At 39.6% G+C, this 24,820-nt stretch overlaps 2 protein-coding genes across 2 annotated transcripts; both read left to right on the top strand.

Moving 5' to 3' along the window:
* Positions 1-3,915: 3,915 nt before the first annotated feature.
* On the top strand, positions 3,916-4,872 carry LOC118907494 (olfactory receptor 7G2-like). Its single transcript, XM_057489190.1, has one exon. It carries the CDS (start codon positions 3,916-3,918, stop codon positions 4,870-4,872), a length of 957 nt encoding a protein of 318 aa, XP_057345173.1.
* A 13,549-nt stretch (positions 4,873-18,421) lies between these two features.
* Positions 18,422-19,378, top strand: LOC118907478 (olfactory receptor 7G2-like). The gene has a single exon (XM_036876166.2). The coding sequence runs from the start codon at positions 18,443-18,445 to the stop codon at positions 19,376-19,378; it is 936 nt and encodes a 311-aa protein (XP_036732061.2). The 5' UTR covers positions 18,422-18,442.
* The last annotated feature ends 5,442 nt before the right edge of the window (positions 19,379-24,820 follow it).

Below are 24,820 nucleotides of genomic sequence, written 5' to 3'. Positions count from 1 at the left end.
TGTGTGTGCGCAATTTAAGTAGTAGCTTAAAACCTATATATGCTGAAGTTACTCTACAAGAAGATATGTCAAAGAAATAATCAATCTTCCCATGTTTTCTTCTGCCTGCTACTTCTATAGCTTTTCTTCTTCCTTCCTAATTACAACCCTTAAATAGAATTCGTGCCTCATATCAAATTTACCGAGTATCATAATTCTTCCAAGTGGTAAAGATACCTCAAGACAAATGCTGGGCATAGAAGCCACAGGGCATAAATATGCAAAGAAGTAAAAAGCTAACCTTTTCAAACAATAAGGCTTCCCTCTCACTTACCAACTTCACATTTCCCTGTATGGCCCCGGAAGATGACTGGTTAGCCAGAGACGGGTAAGATTCCTCAAGGGAGGAACAACCTAAGACAGGCACAGTCGCAGGGGGGCCATCAGGTGAGAAATTGGGGATCAACAGAGGTGAGGCTTAGAACCTCACCCCCCCTGTTCTGAGAGAAATCTTCTGCATATGTGGATGTTTTATTGCCCTTGTCTAGCTTGGATTAACACATAGTCTACAGGCACACACCTGATCATCTACATTTGCTCTCTTACAACACTAAACTATGTTTTCTACCTTTATCTTGTATCTACCTACCACTTCAGCATTTTATTAAAAATAATAATAATAAAGAGAGAAATGTGGTATCCACATATAAATCAAGTATAAAAACCAAATGAGTATTCATATTTGAACTGACTGTTTAGAGTTCATAAGGCATTAGCAAAACCGAAAGTTTCTGTGATGACTGCCCTTGTACTGTTCACTATGTAACTTATTCATTATGTAAGAATTTGTTCTCCATGTAAGAACTTGTTTGTTATGCCTCAGAAGATTGGAGACTGACGAAAATTAGGCTTGGGGTGGATTAATGATTGTGCATTGAGCATTCACTCCCCTATACAGAATTTTATTGTCGTTAACAACCATTTGATCAATAAATATGAGAGATGCCCTCACAAAAAAAAAAAAAAAAAAAAAAAAAAGGACAGACTTCCAATGGTAAAATAAATAAGTAACCGGGATGTAATGTATAGCATAAGGAATATAGTCAAGATATTGTAACAGCTTGGTAGGGTGATAGCTGGAACCTAGAATTATGTATATAAATGTTCTACCACTGTGTTGTACACTTGAAACTAATGTAATGTAATACTGTGCGTCAACTACCCTTCAATAAAAAATAATTATTAAAAAAAAAAAAGATATTGTGATTTTTAAAAGGCATAGGCCCACCCCTCATATCAGTACAGAATGAATGAATGCTGACATTGTTTTGTATTGCCTTCAAGTTTTTATATAAAATAACACAATAATATGCCTACAGAAGGTGCCCCTATTGAATTACCCTCTCTCCTCTCCCACCTCTAGAGGCATACTATCTTGAACACAATGGCTTCCCTCATGCATGACTTTGGACTGTAACTGCATTCATAATTATATATTTAGAGAGAGGCAGTAAGCATAATTCCTATTAGGACATGGAGAAATAAATTGTGATGTAACTGTATAGTAAGATAATTCCTGAGGTTTTTTTTATTTCAATTTTTTTCTTTTTCTTTTTTAAAAATTTAAATAGAGTTGATTATGATCTTATTTTTATATTAGTGCAGCTAGACTAAATACCAAATTAATCAAAAAATAAATTACATGAGAGAGCCAACTGTAAATGACATATCCGGTGTGGTCATATTCACAAAAAGTTTTTAAAATTCAAAACAGTACAATTTTTTTGTGGTATCATTATTAAATACAGTAAAAAGTGCACAGGAATCCTGTATATCAAACCTTAGTGCCATGGTTCCTTGTGGAAGTAGAAGAATCAAGACTGTATAAATACATGATACAGTGACTTCAAATATATCTGTATTAAATATTGCAATAAAAACATCTAGTAATGCTGATATAAGTGAATTTGATAATGTTGACTGGTTGGTACCAAGGTCTCCACTGGTGTATTTGTAATTTTCTTTCGCTTGAATGATTCATAGTAAAAATAAATACATGTGTTTAGGATCAAGAAATATTTTTAAATTTCTCATGCTGTAGGATTTCTGTCATATCTGTTTTTTCTCCTGTAGGTTTTTGTTATTTGTGTCCATTCCAATATATAATTATTTTTGATATTTAATTCATTTAAATTGCTGTGTATTTAATCCCCTGTTCTTGCCAGATGAATAATGACATCACCAATGTCACCTTCATTCCTTTCTTACATGATAAAGGTTCCCAACTCGAGTCTCAGCTTTTAATCTCTTCCCTGAAATTTGCTGTTGTCACAGTTGGGATGTTCTTTGTGATTGTTTTCTTCCTCTTGCTGAGCACATTGCCTTCTTCTGATGAGTGAAACATGCCAGGAGCTGCTGTTCATAGCAGAAAGGGAGAACCACGATAGGAAATGTCAGGATGCGGGTGCCCTGTGCTGACTGCCATGCTGGATGTGTTTCCACTCATTGCTCATCATTGTAACATCCCCATAAGGTCTGATGAGGGTTCCCGTTACACAAGTGAGGACACGAGGCCTCTGCAGAGACAATGTCCCCAGTTCACAAAGCAAGTGCTGGTCTGGACTGAAATCACTGTTTGAGTTCAAGTAATCCTCCAAATGACAAAGGCTTTCGCGGCCACTGCAGGCTCCCCAGGAGAGCGAGGACCACTGCTTCACAGAGACCATCCTGTAGGTCACTCGATTGGCTTGTAAATAGCATGTATTTCTGCATTATGTTGTCTCGGTCTTCTGAGGACCAACAGATTGTTCTTATTTTCCTATATGCCAATACAGTTCATTCTTTCTCAGATGTAACTCTTTTTGTTAACGATATGACACTATTACCTTAGGGGAAAAATCCTCTTAGGGTGAGACAGAGAATCTCACCGACATAGTTCTCTGCTTCTTGTAGAATTAACCACTATGGCAGATGAGGACTGTTTCAACTGGGGCATCTTACGATCTTCAGGTTGATGGGCAGCATTTCTTCCCTTTGCCAGGAGCAGAGCGTATACTTGGACGGATGCCATGACCTGCTGTGTGCCACTTCATGGGTAGAGGTAGACATATCTTACAAGAAATGGAAAAATTTCAGGTATTGTTCAGAATGAAAGTGTTAAAAATGTTAAAGGAAATTATGAAACCTGTGTGATAATGAATGCTGAGTCTGTGTCATCAGGGGCATTAACAGAGACTGTTCAAGAGAGTCAACTCAGCAGACACGTGGTCTAAACTGAGACCCAGTCTTTGCTGTGCATCGACGGTACTTCCTGTCCGTGACCTAGCCTCAACTGACCCAAGTGTCCTCATGGGTAAATGGGATCACAGCATGTAAAATGCATCTGTAATGGGACCAGTCCTTCAGGTGATTCTGGAAAAGGCCAAATATTGGGGACCATTATTCTAGATGCAGATTTCATAATATTATTCTTGTCCTTCTGTTTGTTTGAAGGCATGGGATGTTTCTAAAGGAAATGCCATGTCTTATTCTTGGTGTCAGTCTCAGCTTTTGGCACAATGTGTAAAATGGATTTGGTGATCTCTAAAATTTTGGGTCTGTAATGGGAAGACAGGAAGAAATAGTGTGAGAAATGGTGATGGAGGGAGAAATTAGCAGAGGGACTGATCTGAATATTCATTTGGGTTCACAATATGCATAGAGGGTACTATTTCTGTTTATTTAAGCACTGATTCTCAAATATTAGCATGTTTCAAATTCATCTGGAGGGTTTGTTGAAACATACATTTCTGGTCCTCACGCCTGAGTTTATGCACAGGAAACCTTCAGTAGTACCAAGAATTTTCATTTCTAACAAGTTCCCAGTTGATGTTGCTGCTGTTAGACCAGGAACTATTTTTTTTTCACTCTCTCTTTTATATCAGATTCATCAACAACATGAATCACACAGATGTTCCAGAATTCCTCCTCCTGGGATTGACAGATGATCCAGAACTGCAACCCTTCCTCCTTGGGCTGTTCCTGTCCATGTACCTGGTCACCATCCTGGGGATCCTCCTCATCATCCTGGCCATCAGCTCTGACCCCCACCTCCACACCCCCATATACTCCTTCCTCTGCATCCAGTCCCTGGCTGACATCTGTATAAGCACAACCACCATCCCCAAGATGCTGGTGAACATCCAGACACAGAATCAGCACATTAGCTACACTGGCTGCATCGCACAGATTGGTTTTGTCCTATTTTTTGGTGGTTTTGAAAACTGTCTCCTTGCAGCAATGGCCTATGAGTGTGGCCATCTGCCATCCACTGAGGTACACAGTCATCATGACCCCCCAACCCTTCTGCTCTCTGTGCTCCTCAGCATCACGGATGCCCTGCTCCACAGTCTGATGGTGCTGAGGCTGTTCTTCTGCACAAACAGGGAAATCCCCCACTTCTTCTGTGAACTTGATCAGGTCTTCAAGCTGGCCTGCTCTGACACCCTCATCAATAATTTCCTGATATATTTTGTAGGCAGCCTATTTGGGGGTGTTCCTGTATCTGTGATCATTTTCTCTTATACTCTAATTCTCTCTTCCATTTTGAGAATGCCCTCAGTGGAGGGTAAGTGTAAAGCTTTTTCCACCTGCGGGTCTCACCTCTCAGTTGTCTCCTTGTTCTACGGGACAGGTTTTGGGGTGTACATTAGCTCTGCAGTTACTGACTCTTCCAGGAAGGCTGCAGTGGCCTCAGTGATGTACATCGTGGTTCCCCAGATGATGAACCCCTTTATCTACAGCCTGAGGAACAGGGACGTGAAGGGGGCCTTGAGGAAAATAATTACTAGGATACATCTGTCTTTAATGGGGTCACCTGCTTTAGGCTTGTTTTTCTTGAGTGAGTCAAAGTGACAGGATTCTTTAGTGAGCAGAATGCCTGTTTTTCCACCACCACGTGGCTCTAAGATGCTCAGATCCTATGATGGCCACGTGCATCTCAACATGGGCTTGAAATGTGATGATACTTTCTGTCCAGCTCCAGGATGTTTGAGAATGACTTCAGTTTTCTAAACTCAGTTTTTTTGCTCAGGGTCCATAGAAGCAAAGCTGAATCAGGGTTTTCAGTTTTAGTGACTTTTTTGTAGATGACTCCCCAAACAAGGAGCTTTGTAGAAGGTGGATAGGATAGGGAAAGCTTTGAAGCAAAGTTATGATCATTTCTAGAGAGTAGCTAGCTTTTGTCTGATCTGTGGTTACGACCATGCCGGTTGCATCCCAGATTTAGGCGTGCAGTGGGTCACAGCAGCTAACCTTTCTAACCCCAATTTAGTACTCAGACTAGTCATTTGTAAAACATACCCTTCCAAGTCTACTTTAGCCTCCACTATACTAATTTTAATTAACTATAAAATTGATATAATTAGATTTTCCTGGTGGTTTGAGATGATTGTACAATATTTGAGATTCATCAGTGGAAAGCAGATACAGGTGTCATTCTTGGACATAATGCCCAGAGGCAGAAACCTGATTGTCCTTCCCTCGGTCAGTTGATACTAGATCTGTCCACAGAGTCAACAGAAGACATATGTGTCATGGGTTGGATGGTGGTCTTCAAAATATATGGCCACATCCTAATTCTCCTTAACATGATTTAACATTAGTATCATATAAATATTAATTTTTATCATCAGGGTGAATGGTACTTGTTTAGAAAATTGAGTCGTTTCAGTGGAAGACATTCAGCTGGATTTTCAGGAGGGACAGACAGTAAATGTAATCACACATATCCTTATAACATAGACAGACATGCAGCCAGGCCCAGAGAAAAGGCAGGAGCAATGTAACCGTGCAGAGAAACTGGGTTGATGCAACCAACATTTAACTGCCAATATTGTGGAGTTTTGCCCTACAATAATGTCATTTTTATAACTTTTTACTTATTTTTTTGCTTTTCAACATATATATATATATATATATACAGTGTGTTACAAAGGTTTACTTCTTTTTGACCTAATTAAAGTTTCAACTTAATGAATGAATATCACTTCTTGCTTGTTATGCTCCTAATTGCAGTTCTGAGAATTCAATCATGTTGCTGGGTTTAGCAGATATTTGTTCATTTTCAATGCTTTCTATTAATATTATATATGGTTACAATAAAAAAGACAGGTTTTACGGTGTTGATGAATATTTGGCAAATATTTTTACCTCTTATGAATAAAGTTGTTTGAATAGTCTCTTCTATATCTCCTGGCATAAAACAGAGATGGTTTTATAGGTGGAATGGAATTATTGGCTATTGGGATGTATCTTTCCTCCTTTTGTAGTTTCAAAGAGGGTTGCTAAGCATTTGGACCAAGTTACCCTCACATTATATGGTCCTTCTATTCTACATCATCACCAGAACATTTTCATTCCCTCTGATAAAGGGCTGTAAAATATCATTTAATTAATTTATATTTCTGCTATTTTTAGAGTAAGCATTTTCATAACTTATGGGCCATTTATTTTTCCCCTTGTGTGAAAGCTATGCCTATGATATTTCCATTGAAATCTGTGTCTATGATATTTCCACGGAGATGTTTATCCCTTTCTTATTAATTCATGTGTTCTTTATTCAATTGCTTAGCCATCCTTTATGAGTTTATGCAGTGCAAATCTATTATTCAGGTGAGTGGCTCATTTTCCATATCCTTTATCTACAATGTTTATAATGCATTATTGTGATGAATTTTGAAATAGTATGTTAACATTTTCCCTGATGATTGGTGCTCAGTAGGTCTTGATGTTGAAACCCCTACTTACTTCAGTCTGAAGGACTGGTACTTTGCCTTTTCCATTTGAGGCATGAAGGTCAAATTAATTTTTATTTTTGATGTGAGATAGGAATCCAAATTTGTTTTTACATTTGAGAGCTTTTTATTGAACTGCCCATCCATTCACTATAATGCCAGTTGGTAATAAGTACACTGCTCATGTATGCATTTGTAATTTTCCAGATGCTGTTCTCAGAACAATAGGCCAGCTTCCCTGCACCAATATGATATATCTTAATTATTGTATCACATCAGTCAGCTAAAACTAAATTTATTGCATTAACAAACAAGTCCTGTTTTTATTTTTCGTTATAATCACAATGGCACATTGCACCACAGGTTGCCCACTTTTATAATAATTGCAACATTATTGACTACAAACCCTGTAACTTTTATTTATAGCCCATAAGGTTTAAAACATAGATATATATTTTGAAGCTACTGGTATGAAATTGAGAAACATCGGTAATGGAATTCTAAACGGGAGTGAAATAACTGTTCATATTAGTCCATGCTGATTACAGAGTATAAATTAGAATCTGCTCAGAGAGTGATAATCATCAGTGTGGTAGAATAGTAGGCCCTTTCTCTTACCTCCCCACAGTAACAATAATTGGCCCATCCATGGATTCTTAAAGAGTCATAAAGCTTATCTACCTTGCAACGTTGTCATTGTTTAATTCTCAATCCTTCCCCTAATGGAGTTATCAGCAACATGGATTCAGTTTATTAATTTTGTTGAAGTATAGCTGATATACAATCTTATATTGGTTTCAAATAGAAAACATAGTGGTTTAACAGTTTCCCACATTATTAAATCCTCACACCAACTAGAAGACTTACCACCTTTCAGCATAGAAAGATGTTTTAGAATGTTTAGCTATACTACCCATGCTATGCTACCATCCCTGTGACCAACTTATATTTTGATTAAGAATTTTTGTGCCCCTTTATCCCCTTCACTCTCTCCGCCCATCACCTCTCCCCTGTGGTAACCACCTGTCACTTTCAACTGTATCTGCTGCTGTTTTGTTCTTTTTGTTTTATTTTGTTTTTAGATTCCAAAAATAAGTGATTTCATATGGTATTTGTCTTTCTTCACCTGGTTTATTTCACATACCATAATACCCTCTAGATCCACTCATATTTTTGCAAATTGCAGGATTTATTTATCTTTTATGGCTGCTTAATATTCCATTTTGTATATGTACCCTATCCTCTTTATCCATTCATCTATTGATGGACACTCTGATTGCTTCCATATCTTCACTATTGTAAATAATATGGCAGTAAACATAGGGCTGCGTATATCTTTGAAACAAATATTTTGTTTTCTTCAGGTAATTTTATAGAGGTGGAAATACTGGGTCATATGGAACTTCTGTTCTTAGCTCTTTTAGGAAGCATCACACTGCTTTTCACAGGGGCTCTACCAATTTACATTTCCACCAATAGTGCAAGAGGTTTCATGTTGTTCTACATCCTCACCATTATTTCTCATCTTTTGGAGAGTGGCAATTCTCACTGGTGTGCGGGTTATCTTACTGGGGGTATTTATTTGCATTTCCTTATGATTAGTGATGTGGAGCACATATTCATATGCTTGTGGGCCATTTATATTTCTGCTTTGGAAGAATGTCTGATTCAGTTCATTTCTTACTAAGATACTTTTCTTTATCTTCTTTAAGCATCACATTATTTTGGATTTATTCTTCTGTCACTGGCTACTATTTCTCTGTCTCCTACAATCATCATCCTCATCTCCCCAGCCTGCACCACAGGAGGGACATTTGGATCAGCATTCAGTCTCTCTCTGTAGCTAACATCACTTCTTTGCAATAGCATCCAGACTCATGGCATGTAGGCCATCAATCCACTAAAAATTCCCAAACTTATGTCTCTATAAAGCTCCTCTACCTTGATTTCCAGAAGTGTATATTCATCTGTCCACTGACATCCCCACATAGATGCCACACAGGCATTTTGAACCCAAATCCTGATATTAATCTACAAATACAATATGCTCACAGTTTTTCCCATCAACATTGATGGCAACTCCCATTTTTCTGCTACTGAGTACTTTCCTTTCACTGGCACCACCCTTGAGCCCTTCTTTCTCTTATAACCTGTGCCAAATCTTCCAGAGAACCCTGTTCTTTATATGTCAAAATATATCCAAATCCAGCCGAATCTTATATCTCCACCATTCACACCTTGATTGAAGCCACTAGAAATTTAGAATTGTTCAAAAGCCACCTCACCTGGGTTACCCTTTGTGTGCTTTGTCATCAGTAGGATGTTGATATAATCTGTCTGACATTAGCTCTTTGATATCCTCTTTAAAGTTTTTTCCCCTCTTATCTGTTTCAGCCCATGCTGGTCTTCTTATGTTCTGATTATTTTCTTGGTTTTCTGTTTCAGGATTCTTTCTCTTGCTAGCTGTTAACATTTTGATTAACAGATTTTACCTGAATGCAGAAGTTTTGTCCTCTCTTCCTTTTTCTATCGGTGTGCTCATGCTTCCTTGTCTTCCAAGTTCACAATTACACTCACCAATCCCCAGTTCTCTACTCCTGAATTCAGTTTACTGATGCTTGTTTGCTCAGTGACATTGAGAATACCACAGATCCAGCTGTTAGATTACTTCATTTTTACTTGATGTTTAAAAAAAAAATTATTTAGTCTTTTTCTAGGGTATTTCATTCTCATTACCTGAAAGGGTGTCTTCATAGAGATAGAAGTAAATCTGTAGAGCTCTGTGACTCCAGGCCATCTACCACTTTATGTTTCAGTTCTTTTGTTTGTACATGGAAACTTTTTTTTAATGGTTTGTTTATATCGTTGCCTTTTTAGTCTATTAGTCATGCATTTGAAGTGAATGGGATTAAGACAGTGAAGAATGACATAACCACGCTGTTTTGCCAAAAATCTACTTTCCAGTAATATACTTGGAAAAATATAGATTAAGAAAGCTCATATAGAATTAGATAAAATGTAGAATAAACTGATGAACAAAAGTGTTGAAGTCCTTAAAGAAAAATTTTGCTATTATTAATGTACAATTACATGAGCAATATTATGGTTACTTGACTCCTCCTATTGTCAAGTCCCCACCACATACCCCATTACAGTCACTGTCCTTCAGCATACTAAGATGCTATAGAATCATTACTTGTCTTCGCTGTGTTATACTGCATTCCCCATATTACCCCATCCCCATCATTACATTATGTATTCTAACCGTAATACCCCTTTTTCCTCCTTATCCCTCCCCTCCAATGCATCTTCCCCAGTTCCTTACCCTTTGGTAACTGTTAGTCAATTCTTGGGTTCTGTGAGTTTGCTGCTGTTTTGTTCCTTCAGTTATTTCTTTGTTCTTATAATCCACAGATGAATGAAATCATTTGATACTTGTCTTTTTCCGTCTGGCTTATTTCACTGAGCATAATGCCCTCTAGCTCCATCCATGTTGTTGCAAATGGTAGGATTTGTTTTCTTCTTATGGCTGAATAATATGCCATTGTGTATATGTACTGCATTCATTTTATCCATTCATCTACTGATGGACACTTAGGTTGCTTCCATTTCTTGGCTATTGCAAATAGTGCTGCGATAAACATAGGGGTGTATCTGTCTTTTTCAAACTGGGCTGCTTCGTTCTTAGCGTAAATTCCTAGGAGTGGAATTCCTGGGTCAAATGGTATTTCTATTTTGAGTTTTTTGAGAAACCTCCATACTGCTTTCCACAATGGTTGAACTAACTTACATTGCCACCAGCAGTGTAGGCGGGTTCCCCTTTCTCCACAACCTCGCCAGCATTTGTTGTTGTTTGTCTTTTGGATGGCAGCCATCCTAACTGGTGTGAGGTGACATCTCATTGTGGTTTTAGTTTGCATTTCTCTGATGATTAGCGATGTGGAGCATCTTTTCATGTGCCTATTGCCTATCTGAATTTCTTCTTTAGAGTAGTGTCTGTTCATATCCTCTGCCCATTTTTTAATTCGCTTATTTCCCTTTTGTTTCTTGAGGTGTTTGACCTCTTTATATAATTTGGATGTCAACCCCTTATTGGATATGTTATTAATGAATATGTTCTCCCATATGGTAGGATGTCTTTTTGTTCTATTGATGGTATCATTTGCTCTACAGAAGATTTTTATTTTGATATAGTCACACTTGTTCATTTGTTTTCCTTGCCTGGGGATATATGTTCATGAAGTTGCTCATATTTATGTCCAAGAGAATTTTGCCTATGCTTTTTTCTAAGAGTTTTATGGTTTCATGACTTATATTCAGGTCTTTGATCCATTTTGAGTTTATTTTTCTGTAGGGGGTTAGACAATAATCTAGTTTCATTCTCTTACAAGCAGCTGTCCAGTCTTGCCAACACCAGCTGTTGAAGAGGCTGTCATTTCCCCATTGTATATCCATGGCTCCTTTATCATATATTAATTGACCATATATGGTTGGGTTTATATCTGAGCTCTCTAGACTGTTCCATTGGTCTATAGGTCTGTTCTTGTGCCAGTACCAAATTGTCTTGATCACTGTGGTTTTGTAGTAGAGCTTGAAGTCAGGGAGTGTAATTCCCCCCACTTTATTCTTCCTTCTCAGTATTGCTTCGGCTATTTGGGGTCTTTTGTGGTTCCATATGAATTTTAGAACGATTTGCTCTAGTTCATTGAAGAATGCTATTGGTATTTTTATAGGGATTGCATTGAATCTGTAGATTGCTTTAGGCAGGATGGCCGTTTGGACAATATTAATTCTTCCTATCCATGAGCACAGGATGTGTTTCTATTTATTGGTATCTTCTTTAATTTATATCATGAGTGTCTTGTAGTTTTCAGAGTATAAGTCTTTCACTTCCTTGGTTAGGTTTATTCCTAGGTATTTTAATCTTTTTGATGCAGTTGTGAATGGAATTGTTTTCCTGATTTCTCTTTCTGGTAGTTCATCATGAGTGTATAGGAATGTAACAGATTTCTGTATATTAATTTTGTATCCTGCAACTTGGCTGAATTCAGATATTAGATCTAGTAGTTTTGGAGGAGATTCTTTAGGGTTTTTTTATGTGCAATATCATATCATCTGCAAGGAGGGAAAGTTTGACTTCTTCCTTACCAATCTGGATGCCTTGTATTTCTTTGTATTGTCTGATTGCCGTGGCTAGGACCTCTAGAATTATGTTGAATAAAGGCAGGGAGAGTGGGCATCCTTGTCTTGTTTCCAATCTTAAAGGAAAAGCTTTCAGCTTCTCGCTGTTCAGTGTAATGTTGGCTGTGGGTTTGCCACATGTTGCCTTTATTATGTTGAGGTACTTGCCCTCTATACTCATTTTGTTGAGAGTTTTTTTCATGAATGGATGCTGAATTTTGTCAAATGTTTTTTCAGCATCTATGGAGATGATCATGAGTTTTTTGTCCTCTTTTTTGTTGATGTGCTGGATGATGTTGACGGATTTTCTAATATTGTACTACCCTTGCATCCCTGGGATGAATCCCACTTGATCATGATGGATGATATTTTTGATTTATTTTTGAATTCAGTTTGCTAATATTTTGTTGAGTATTTTTGCATGTATGCTCCTCAGGGATATTGGTCTGTAATTTTTGTTTTTGTGGTGTCTTTGCCTGGTTTTGATATTGGAGTGAGTTGGCCTTGTAGAATAATTTTGGGAGTCTTCCCTCCTCTTCTACTTTTTGGAAAACTTTAAGGAGGATGGGTATTAGGTCTTCACTAAGTGTTTGATAAAATTCAGCAGTGAAACCATCTGGTCCAGGAGTTTTGCTCTTAGGTCGTTTTTTGATTACCAGTTCAATTTCTTTGCTGGTAATTGGTCTATTCAGATTTTCTGTTTCTTCCTAGGTCAGCCTTGTTAGGTTGTATTTTTTTTTAGAAAGTTGTCCATTTCTTCTAGGTTATCCAGTTTGTTAGCATATAATTTTTCATAGCATTCTCTAATAATTCTGTGTATTTTATGGTGTCCATAGTGATTTTTCCTTTCTCATTTCTGATTCTGTTTATGTGTGTAGACTCTCTTCTTTTCTTGATAAGTCTGGCTAGGGGTTTATCTATTTTGTTTGTTTTCTTGAAGAACCAGCTCCTGCTTTCATTGATTCTTTCTAGTGTTTTATTCTTTCAATTTTATTTATTTCTGCTTTAATCTTTATTATGTCCCTCCTTCTACTGACTTTGGGGCTCATTTGTTCTTCTTTTTGTAGTTTCATTAATTGTGAGTTTAGACTGTTCATTTGGGATTTTTCTTCTTTCCTGAGTTAGGTCTGTATTGCAATATATTTCCCTCTTAGCACGGCCTTTCCTGCTTCTCACAGATTTTGCAGTGCTGAATTATTGTTGCCGTTTGTCTCCTTATATTGCTTGATCTCTGTTTTTATTGGCCATTGATCCACTGATTATTTAGGAGCATATTATTAAGCCTCGATGTGTTTGTGAGCTTTTTCATTTTCTTTGAGTAATTTATTCTAGTTTCATACCTTTGTGATCTGAGATGCTGGTTGGTACCATTTCAATCTTTTGATTTTAGTGAGGCTCTTTTTTTGTCTTAGTATATGATCTATTCTTGAAAATGTTCCATGTGCACTTGAGAAGAATGTGTATCCTGTTGCTTTTGGATGGAGTGTTCTCCAGATGTCTGTTAGGTCCATCTGTTCGAATACATTGTTCAGTGCCTCTGTCTCTTTATTTATTTTCTGTCTGGTTGATCTGTACTTTGGAGTGAGTGGTGTGTTGAAGTCCCGCAAAATGAAAGCATTGCATTCTATTTCTCCCTTTAATTCTGTTAGTATTTGTTTCACATATGTAGGTGATCCTGTGTTGGATGCATAGATATTTATAATAGTTATAGCCTCTTGTTGGACTGACCCCTTTATCATTATGTAATGTCCTTCTTTGTCTCTTGTGACTTTCTTGGTTTTGAAGTCTATTTTGTCTGATACAAGTACTGCAACTCCTGCTTTTTTCTCCATATTACTTGCATGAAATAACTTTTTCCATCCATTTACTTTCAGTCTGTGTATATCTTCGGGTTTGAACTGAGTCTCTTGTAGGCAGCATATAGATGGGTCTTGTTTTTTTATCCATTCAGTGAGTCTATGTCTTTTGATTGGTGCATTCAGACCAGTTACACTTAGGTTGATTATCAATAGGTGTGTACTTATTGCCATTGCAGGCTTTAGATTTGTGGCTACCAAAGGTTCAAGGATAATTCCCTTACTATCTAACAGTCTGATTTAATTCACCTCCTACGCTATCACAAACACAACTTAAAGATTCTTCCCCCCCTTGTTCTTCTTCCTCCATTCTTTGTATGTTATGAATCATATTCTGTACTCTTTGTCTATCCCTTGGGTGACATCTATTTAGTCTTAGGAATACTTCCATCTATAGGAGTCCCTCAAAAATGCACTGTAGAGGTGGTTTGTGGCAGGTAAATTCTCTCAGCTTTTGCTTATCTGAAAATTGTTTAATCCCTCCTTCAAATTTAAATGATGACCTTGCCTGGTAGAGTATTCTTGGTTTAAGGCCTTTCTGCTTCATTGCATTAAATATATCATGTCACTCCCTTCTGGCCTGTAAGGTTTCTGTTGAGAAATCTGATGATAGCCTGATGGGTTTTCCTTTGTATGTGATCTTTTTTCTCTCTATCTGCTTTTAAAAGTCTGTCTTTATCCTTTATCTATGCCATTTTAATTATTATTTATCTTGATGTTGTCTTCCTTGGGTCCCTTGTGTTGGGAGATCTGTGCATCTCAATGGCTTGAGAGACTATCTCCTTCTCCAGATTGGGGAAGTTTTCAGTAATTACCTCCTCAATGACACTTTCTATCCATTTTTCTCTCTTCTTCTTCTTCTGGTACCCCTATTATGCAAATATTGTTCCTCTGGATTGGTCACACAGTTCTCAATATTCTTTCATTCTTAGAGATTCTTTTTTCTCTCTGTGCCTCAGCTTCTTTGTATTCCTCTTCTCTAATTTCTTTTCCATCTACTCTCTCTTCTACTACATCTAATCTGTTTTTAAATCCTTCCATTGTATGTATCATTTCAGATATGGAATTTCTTAATGATTGAATCTCCATCTTAAATTTGTTCCTGAGTTCTTGAATATTTTTCTGTGCCTCTGCAAGTATGTTTATGATTTTTAGTTTGAACTCTCTTTCAGGATGATTGGCGAGTTCCATTTCATTTGGTCCTTTTTGTGAAGTTTGTGAGATTTTGGTCTGAACCATGTTCTTTTGATGTTTTGTATTTCTGTGCGGTGCCTTCTATTGCCCAGAAGCTCCAGTCTCTGGAGCTACTCAACCTTTAGAGTGAGGTTTGGGGTTGTAGGGGAGTGGAGCTGGTGCCTAAGGGGAGGAAAGATCTGTTTCCTGTTTCCCGTCTGCGGTGCATGTCTCCGGTGTCAGGGTCAGTGGGCCGAGCACACAGGTGTAGGCCTTTGTGCTCTGCTTCTCTAGCTGTTGTAGGTGGGGCCCCCCTCTGTCTGGCCTGATGCCAGAGCAGTGACTGCCAGTTTGCAAGCCGGTGCTGTCAGGCCAGGAGGAAGGCTCGGCAGGCTGCATGTCACAGTGGTGGGCCTCAGAGCTGAGTAGGCAGCCAGGGGGTTGGGGCGCCTGAAGATCCTCAAAGTTCCCAACCAGCTGGGCAGAGCACACCCAGACAACCTTGTCTCCCTGCCCCTTCTCCCACTCAGCAGGCTCCATGCAAACTCTGCGTGTTCAGCAGCCTTCTTGCTGCTAGGGAGCCTGTCAGACCGCCTGCCTTGTCCTTGTCCCAGAGCAGCCAGGTGTGGATCCTGTCCTCCACAAACAGCCGGACTCTCAGTCTCTCAGGCTGTCTGCCTGTCCCAGCTTCCCATCCTCCAGAGCACCACACAGGGCAGGTTTCTGCTCTCAAAGCAGATCTCCAGGGATGGCTGTTCAGCAGTCCCAGGCTTCCACCCCCCCCTGGCTCCATTTCTCTTCCTCCCACCTGTGAGCTGGGGTGGGGAAGGGCTCGGGTCCTGCTGGATCAAGACTTTCACACATTACCCTGTTTCGTGAGGTCTGCTCTGTTCGTGAGGTCTGTGTGCAGTCTGGTGCAGCCTTCTTTCATGTTGCTGTTTTAGGGTTAGTTGTATTAACTATGTTTTCACACTATCTGTGGTTTTGGGAGGAGTTCTCTGTCTCACCTCTCACGCCGCCATCTTGAATCTCAATATCAGAAAAATGTTTTTTATATAAATAATAACATGGAGTATCACCCACACGTATTAAATTATGGATGAAATATCATTAAATGAAGGACAAAACTACACATACTGCCTTTTGGGGACATTATGTTTTATCCAAACACAATTAAAAATGGAGGACCATAATGCAACCCAATGTCTCACAATATGAAGAAAAATGTACATTGAATTTGATTGTGTGGAAATATGGAAAAGCAGTTATGAAAGTCTAAATGGAGAATATTTCTACTGATCATATTCACAAATGATCCAAAATAATAGATCAGATTCTGCTGCGTGAAATATAGAAAACAAGATTAAGGTATAGGATGCATGCATAGCTCTAAAAATAAAACCCCCACGATTGTTTGAATTCTACTGCAGTTTACCTATATTTATAAATATTTTCAACAATATAAATGGTCATTTTCTCACATAAAATTTCAACCAGGCTTCCTAATACAGTAATTAGCTAGAGATGCTTTTGTTTGTAAATTTAAAAAGAGGTGTGGAATTTATTAGCAAACAAGTATGTTTCATTGTGTGCAAGGTGTGTGAAATGGAGGTGATCCAGAACAGTGCAGAGGATGGATGGTGTACGTTGGGTTCCTAGGGCAGGAATCAGGCATCAGGAAATCTACTCCTGCATCATCTTAATCCTTAAGGATTTTCACAACCTAGCGGATCAGAATGACACTAAAAATATTTGTCTAATGAGGAGCTTTGGATATTGGTCCCCCAGGGATGTAGAGACTGTGAGGAGTCAGCCCGTGACAACCACCCGGAGCAGCGCTGACCTAGTCAGGAGGCGCACACCTGGGCTCCGTGCTGGGCTGACCTTTCCTTACCAGGGGTCTCCTGCCTCACTTGGTGTCTCTGCCCTTCCTGAGGACAGATCTTCTGTCTTCAGTATCCAGGCCACTTTTCAAGCTTTGTTCCACACTGACACCAGCCAGGGAACACAAATGCTTTTGTGAGGAGGACAGGTGTTTTAAAGCAACTACATCTATGGGAAGCAGTGAGGAGGGGACAGGTATGAAATGATCTGAGCCAGGCATCCCGTGGTCTACAGGCTGTTTCCTCAGTGACAAGTTTGATGAACATTTGGACCAATACTCAGCCAGTTCTTGATCTGCCTGTCTCCTACATTCTCTAAAACATGGAAGAACTTATTTTCCTCCAGAGCAGAAATCTCACCTTTCTCAAACACAGTGCTGTACATAATTCTGACATTTGCTTGAATTCTTGTGTTTCATAGGGAAGGTGTTTGAACAGCTTCTCCATTTGTTTCCAGCCTGGTTCTTGATGCACCCCTGCACAGAAGTGTGTCTATATTACACCCATAGCTGGGCTAGAGGATGCTGGGGAGAAAGTGGAGACACAGAGACTCAGCTGGCTGCCTTCCTCGTACACCTGCTTGTCTTTATAAAATTACCATGTATTTTATGTAACTGCAGCAGAGGTAGTACAATAAATAAAAAACAGAACCACCTTTCAACTCATTCCAGGACTAACCGATGCTGACATTCTGCTGCATCATCTTCAGTAAGTAAAGTAACAAAACAAAATGCTTACAGCAGGCATGTCTCCTGTCTCCCTGTCAATTCTTGTTCTGCTTCCCAGAGACAACATCATCTTGCTGGTGAAGTAACCCTCCATGCATGGCTTTGTGTTGTATATGTCTTCATACACTAACACAGCATAGAAGGCCCCAACCATAATACCCAAGAAGTAGGAAATGGAGAAATGAATTGTGATATAGCAGTATAATGTTGACCCTGCTAATTAAAATTAATTTGCCATGCACTATGTACATCATGTCCACGATGTGACTTCTCCTTACCCATATTTCCCAATGGATGAGTGCAGTGACAGTATAGCCTGACACATGTGGAATTTAGCAAGCCTTTCAGGTGATTCTGAGGCATGCCAAAGTTTGGGTACCTTACCCTGCAAGATATATTGGATAGATTAATTCTCCTCTTCTTGTTTCTTGGAGGCAGGAAATATTTTTGAAGGAAACCCACGTGTTATTCTTTCAGTCTCAGCACTTTGGTACAAGGTGTGCCCCAGAGTTGGTGATCAGTAAAAATAAGGGACAATAATGGGAGTGGATGGAGGACAAGGTGTACAAGTTGGTGATGGAGGGAGAAATTAGAAGAGGGTCAGATGTGAATTCACTAGGGCTCACAATATATACAGTTTCAGTGCTTTATTTTAAGCACTGGACCCCAAACTTTAGCATATTTCAAACCAGTGGAGGGATTGTTAAGATATAAATTCCTGGTCCTTCCCCAGGATGTATCCACAGTAAGCCTGGAGTGCTACCACCTCTGCTCATTTCCACAAAGTTCCCAACTGATGCTGCTGCTCAGCTGGGGACTCTTCATTTCTTTTCCTTTACCCCCTCTTTTCCATCAGATTCCTAAATACCATGGAACCCAAAAATGACACAGGAGTTCCTTATTTCCTTCTTCTGGGATTAACAGAGGATCCAGAACTGCAGCCCTTCATCTACAGCCTGTTCCTGTCCATGTACCTGCTCAGCCTCCTGGGGAACCTGCTCATCATCCTGGCCATCTGCTCTGACCCCCACCTCCACACCCCCATGTACTTCTTCCTCTCCCACCTGTCCTTTAATGACATCTGTTTAAACACAACCACAATCCCAAAGATGCTGGTGAACATCCAAGCCCAGAATCAGCACATCACGTATACAGGCTGTCTCACCCAGGCTGGCTTTGTTGTAGTCTTTGTTAGTTTTGAAAATTGTCTCCTTGCAGCAATGGCCTATGACCGCTATGTGGCCATCTGTCACCCCTTGAGGTACATGGTCATCATGACCCCCTGGCTCTGTGTCCTGCTGATTCTCCTCTCCCTGCTCCTTAGCGTTGGGGATGCCCTGCTCCACGGTCTGATGGTGTTGCATCTGTCCTTCTGCACAAACAGGGAAATCCCCCACTTCTTCTGTGAACTTGCTCAGGTCATCAACTTGGCCTGTTCTGATACCTTCATCAATAATATCCTTTTATATTTTGTGGCTGGCCTCTTTGGGGGTGTTCCTGTCTCTGGGATAATTTTCTCTTATATTCAAATTGTCTCCTCTGTTTTGAGAATACCTTCAGCAGAGGGAAAGCGTAAAGCCTTTTCCACTTGTGGATCCCACTTGTCAGTTGTCTCCTTGTTCTACGGGACAGGTTTTGGGGTGTACATTTTTTCTGCAGTTACTGACTCTTCCAGGAAGTCTGCAGTGGCTTCAGTGATGTACACTGTGGTCCCACAAATGATGAACCCCTTCATCTACAGCCTGAGGAACAGGGACATGAAGGGGGCCTTAAGGAAACTCATCAGTGAGGTACCTTCCCTGTGATTCTGCCATCTCCTCTGGACTTGGGTTTCTAGAATGAGGCAATGTCATACAACCAGGAGATCCACGGTGTTTGCTTCTTGCACCTCCAAATTTTTCTTAAAAGCCTAGATAACATAATAGGAAATGAATTATCACCTGGAGATGAAACCCGTGTCTGCCTTTTATTTATCTCTGTGATATTTGACACGTTTTAATTCTCTAAATGCAGTTTCTTTGCGCAGTTTCCATTGAAGCAGAGGCTGAGGTAAGGGTCCCTATTTTAAGGTTTGATTTTATTTTGTGGATCATTCTGAGAAGAAGGAAAGCTGCAGAAGGTTGACGGGACAAGAAAAGATTGAAGCGAGGCTGTGGTCATATCTAGAGTCTAGCATCCACCTGAACTCTGGGTAGGGCCATGTCAGCTGCACCCCAGAGTCTGGTCTGTAGTTGAGGAAGGGAGCTGATCTGTTTAGTTAGCAGCCTGATCACTGGTATCCCTCTGAGGAACATGAGCGTTGACCGCACTGAGTCTCATTTTATGAAATTTGCTTAAAAGGTTGTCCCACTAGTTCGAGAAGGTTGTGAGATACATGAGCTTCATTAGTGAGAATGCCTTCATTTCTAAGAGCAAGGGTATCTGACTCCAGTGTCCCCAAAACATAGAGTTATCTGTCATTGCAAGGATTCAGTAGAAGGGAATGTACAGGACAAGCGGAGCAGGGATACATTCAGACCTCTTGCATCTATTTTGGTTCTAGGACTGGTTCTCCTCAGGGTTATCAGGTTGTGGTTCCAGATGGAGATGTCATATCAATACATGATGCCTGCAGACAGAAAACTGTCCTCTCTTGAGCCTGATGATGTCTGAATTTTCCATGAAGTTAACCAGAAGATATCTCTGTGTTGGGATGAGTAGTGGCAGTTAAAATGCAATGTCCACATCCTATTTTCTCTGACTTGTCAGTAATAGATGTTAAAGGGTTGAAAGTTACTTAGATGGAATTAGGGTGTTTCAGAGGATGATCTTATTCTGCATTATCTGCAGGGACCCAAATTGTCTTCCTTGTCTTTTTGAAACCTTTCTGTCTTCATACCAGAGCAGGTACAAGAACAACATGGATATTTACTTGTGTGTGAGAGATTGTCTTCAGCAGGCTAAGATTCAGCTTAGGATGCACTAACCAATCACTGCTTTACCTTTTCTTTTTTTCAAATGCCCGTGAGCATTTCATCTTTTATCCAGTCCACTCCTCTGTTTTGGGAAAAAAATAAAGATACATTACAAATCACCTTGGAATAAAAGTGTTTTAATCTATGAGTAATTGGGAGAAATGAATGTTTAACCAAATCACAGTGATAACAGCATGATATTTAAACATAATCTCTGGTCCTGAGTGTGCGCCCTGTTTCGAGGTTGTCCCTGACTACCATCTACCTGTGTGGTTTGAGAATTGAAAATCCTGGAGAGCAGGGGAAGCATTTGTGGGTTTATTCAAGTGGAAGTTATCAAGAGGCAGGGAATGGACTCTGATTTACCTTTCTGGATTCGTTATTCTGCACTACTTCCAGGTCATATCATGGAGTGATGGATGCTCAACTTGAGAGTCTGGCTGTGTGAATCAGATCCCTTCACTGCCAAACCGCATGTCAGATGCCAGGTCTCAATGCGCCCATGTGCCCGTAACCTCACTCACTCTGTATTTACCTTTATGTGAATTGAAGTTAAGAGTAAAATGGGGGTTGATGGACATACTGATTTCATAGGTCGGTTGAAGAATAAAATTAATTAAAGAAGCAATGTCCTGAGAACGATGCCTGCTAATAGAGCTACATGAAGTATTAGAAGTGGTGGTGGTAGAAGCAGCTTACCATGGTTATTCCATTTATAATTATGCTTGTTGCTAATATTATTAATTAGAAAATTATACCAGGAGATATGAAGCCAAATCAAGGAATACTGACATTTAATGGGGAATTGAAAGGACAGGATTTGGAAGCCCATTGACAATGAAGAGGATTACTTGACTCATGATCCTAAACCCCCGAGCAGCCCAGCCTGTAGAGCCCCGATGACGCTCACCGTCCGCTCTGGGGACGCCCTGGGTCTATTCCCACCTGTATTGACTTGATCATCCATTCCTCCAGTCGGTGTGGGGTCTCCAGACCAGCATGAGCATTTGGGAATTGTTAGAAAGGACACTTTTTCAGCTCATGCCCAAACTCCTAGATCTGCTCCTCTGAACATGGAGCCCAGCAATCTGATTTATCAGGTCCGCTAACTGATGCTGTTGCTAGAGACCAACTGCTCTAAAATCTGGATTTGCTATATTTTGGCTTTGGTATTCCCGGTAGTTAGAAGACTTGAGATGTTATTCAAGGCAAAAGCCACCTGTTGTTTTTTTTCTTAATTTCAACAAGTTGGTGTGATGTGGGCAAAGAGTAAATATTCTGTAAATAAAAGCGGGATGATTGTAGACTAGCACACAGGACTATACAAATAAAAGAGGTTTAGGGAGTGAGGCTGAGAGAGGCAGATGCCAAAGAGTGCATTTCATAGTATTTATTTCAGATTAAAATGTGAGGGTTTTCTAAATTAAGGGAATTTTTACATCAACTATTGAGTCTATCACCTATATATTTTTTCCATTTGCCTCATCAAAAACATGGACTGATAAAACCAAACAGGTTAGCTTAATTCCTCTTTCTGGCTCATTCAGGGGTTTCCGAACTTCACCCATTCTTGTCTGGGCTCTTTCTGACCATGTAATTGGTCACTGTACTTGGGAACCTGAACCTCAACTCCATACCCTCATGTACTTCTTCATTTCCCAACTGGACGTTGCTGACTTGTGTTTCACCTCCACTCCAGTCCCCAAGATGCTGGTGCACGTCCACAGACCAAGCAAATCCAGCAGTTCGCAGACTGCCTCACCTAGCTCTGCTTTTTACCAGATTTTGTGGGCTTGGAAAACTTTCTTCTTGAGCCAGTGGTTTATGTATGACTGGTATGTGGCCTTTTGTTATGTACCAGATACATCATCATCATCATCATTAATCCCACCATCCCTCCCTGAAGCCTGTTGATTCTACTCGCTCTGTTCATTAGCATTGTGGATGCCCTGCCTCAAGATTTTGATAGGGTTTTCATTCCACACTGTTCAGAAGACACCCTGTAGATGCTAGAAGCTCTTGGAAATGATCTAATCAATGGGGCTGGGGGGAATCAGTGACACAGGAGAGGGGACAATGAGCAGAACTATGTCCTAAAGTAGACAGAGTCCGTGAGTTCTAAGCACAAGAGAATGTATAGTTCATGATCAAGGGGACGTACAACTGAACACATTTCTATGAAGAACTAATAGAAAGCAATTCATCTCTTAAAAAAACAAATTCTCATGTCACCTCATCCTACCCTAGCTAGTATCTCCTTTCTCCTTTCCTCTTACAACAAAACTCATCAGAACAGACCGCTGTATTCACACTCCCCAATACCCTCCCATTTCTTCTGAGGTCATTCCAACCTAGATGCAGTCTTGAACCTTCCACAGAACCCACACTGAAGAGCAAGCTGAGGTTCTCTACCTTGCTAAGTCCTGATTGTAATTATGCGTTCTTCTTCAAATTGTCTTGTCTACAGGACCGACTCAGTTTATTGCTTATTTATAAACTGTCCTCACTTGGGTGACAGAGCTGCACCCTGTGTGGTTTCACTCCTATTTCACTGACTAGTATTTCCTGTTTTCCCACCACCCATTTTCATCACCTTCTCAAACCCCAAGCACTGGAGGATGTCCATGCTCCCTCCTCAGATCTCTGCTCTGTTCAGACTACCTTTACCTACTTGCAAACTGTCCAGATTCATGGCTTTAAAGACAATTCCAAAACTAAGGACTCCCAATTGTTGTTGTTGTTGATATCATTAATCTACAATTACATAAAGAACATTATGTTTACTAGGCTCCCCACTTCACCAAGTCCTGCCCACACACCCCATTACCATCACTGTCCATCAGCGTAGTAAGATGCTGTAGAATCACTACTTGTCTTCATTGTGTTGCACAGCCCTCCCCATGCCCCCCCGATATACTAATTACACATGCTAATCGTAATACCCCCTTTCTTTCCCCCCACCGTTATCTCTCCCTTCCCACCCATCCTCCCTAGTTCCTTTCCCTTTGGTAACTGTTAAGGACTCCCAATTTTATGGCTCCAGAAAGGTGCAAAGTTAGGAGATTCCATTAGTTAATCTGAATGAACAGCAATTATTAATGCTCATTTCCCATGGTCATATGATAAAATATACAGCAATTAAAAGGAATAAATGAGAAGTAAATGGATTGACACAAATAAAGTTCCAAAGAGCAAGTAATTTCCTAACAATACCTCTAAATCATGGTTCACTTAAAATAAGTTTTGAAATGACACAAATATGAAAGCTTTAGTCACTGAATAGAAAATATTTCAAGCATACGAAAAGTACAGAGAAAAAAGTTCTGGGTATTCACCTCTAAGGACCATGAAATTAAATATCTTGCCATATCTGTGGCTGGTGTTTCTAAAGAAATAAAATAACACATATTTAGTTTTTAATATCCTAAAACCCTTTCCCCGTTGGAACCACTTCCTGAAATTGGATGTATTATTCCTGTTTTTCATAAGTTCAATCATCATCCATAAAACATATACTTTTTTGCATTTGAAGTTTACATATTTTACATGGCATTTTTGCATTTCAGTTTTTAAAAACAATACATTTAATGTCCTGGCACATTTTCTCTGTTTCATTCATGTTAACGACCTTCCCTTATTTCAGCAACCTGATGCATCACAATTTATTCTCCTTCTCCAACTGAGAGGTATTTTCATTATTGCCCTTACACACACATTCAAGCCCCCACAAAATATGTAAACAATTGTAAATAACACAAGGAGAACAATTAAATTAGACACTGTGGTTGCCTCTGAGAACTGAGAGGTACATACCATGTATACTATATTTATTCATGTTGTTTTATGATATTAAGAAAATAATTCTTATGGCAAAAGGTCAAGTCTTAGTAATTCAGGAAGAAGGATCCATGATTATTTGCTTCTTATTCTATGCTGTTTTGCCTTTTCAAATATTTTATAGACTCCTATAGAGAAACAGGTGGAATTGGGTGTAGTTTCATATCTGCTTTATTCTATAACTCCTCCCTCTCAGAATACTCATAATCAGGAAACCATGTCAAAACCAGAGATCTCTTCTACCAAGGGGTGCCCTGAACCAGGAGTGGGAGGGCAAGGAGAGGGTTGCCACACACCTCTGCCCCTTGCTAAAGAAATGAAAGAAAATGTTAGATTATTCTAGAATAATCTTCAAAAATGAGCAAGAGTAGATTGCTCTTGAGGATGGAAAAAGTCCAAAGGCTTAAGGATCACAGTAGATAGTTATTCTAATGAAAGATACTTGAGAATTATTGC

The sequence above is a fragment of the Manis pentadactyla genome, chromosome 12 (genome assembly GCF_030020395.1).
Source record: "Manis pentadactyla isolate mManPen7 chromosome 12, mManPen7.hap1, whole genome shotgun sequence".
NCBI classification, from domain to species: domain Eukaryota; kingdom Metazoa; phylum Chordata; class Mammalia; order Pholidota; family Manidae; genus Manis; species Manis pentadactyla.
This window is presented reverse-complemented; position numbering and strand designations above follow the sequence as displayed.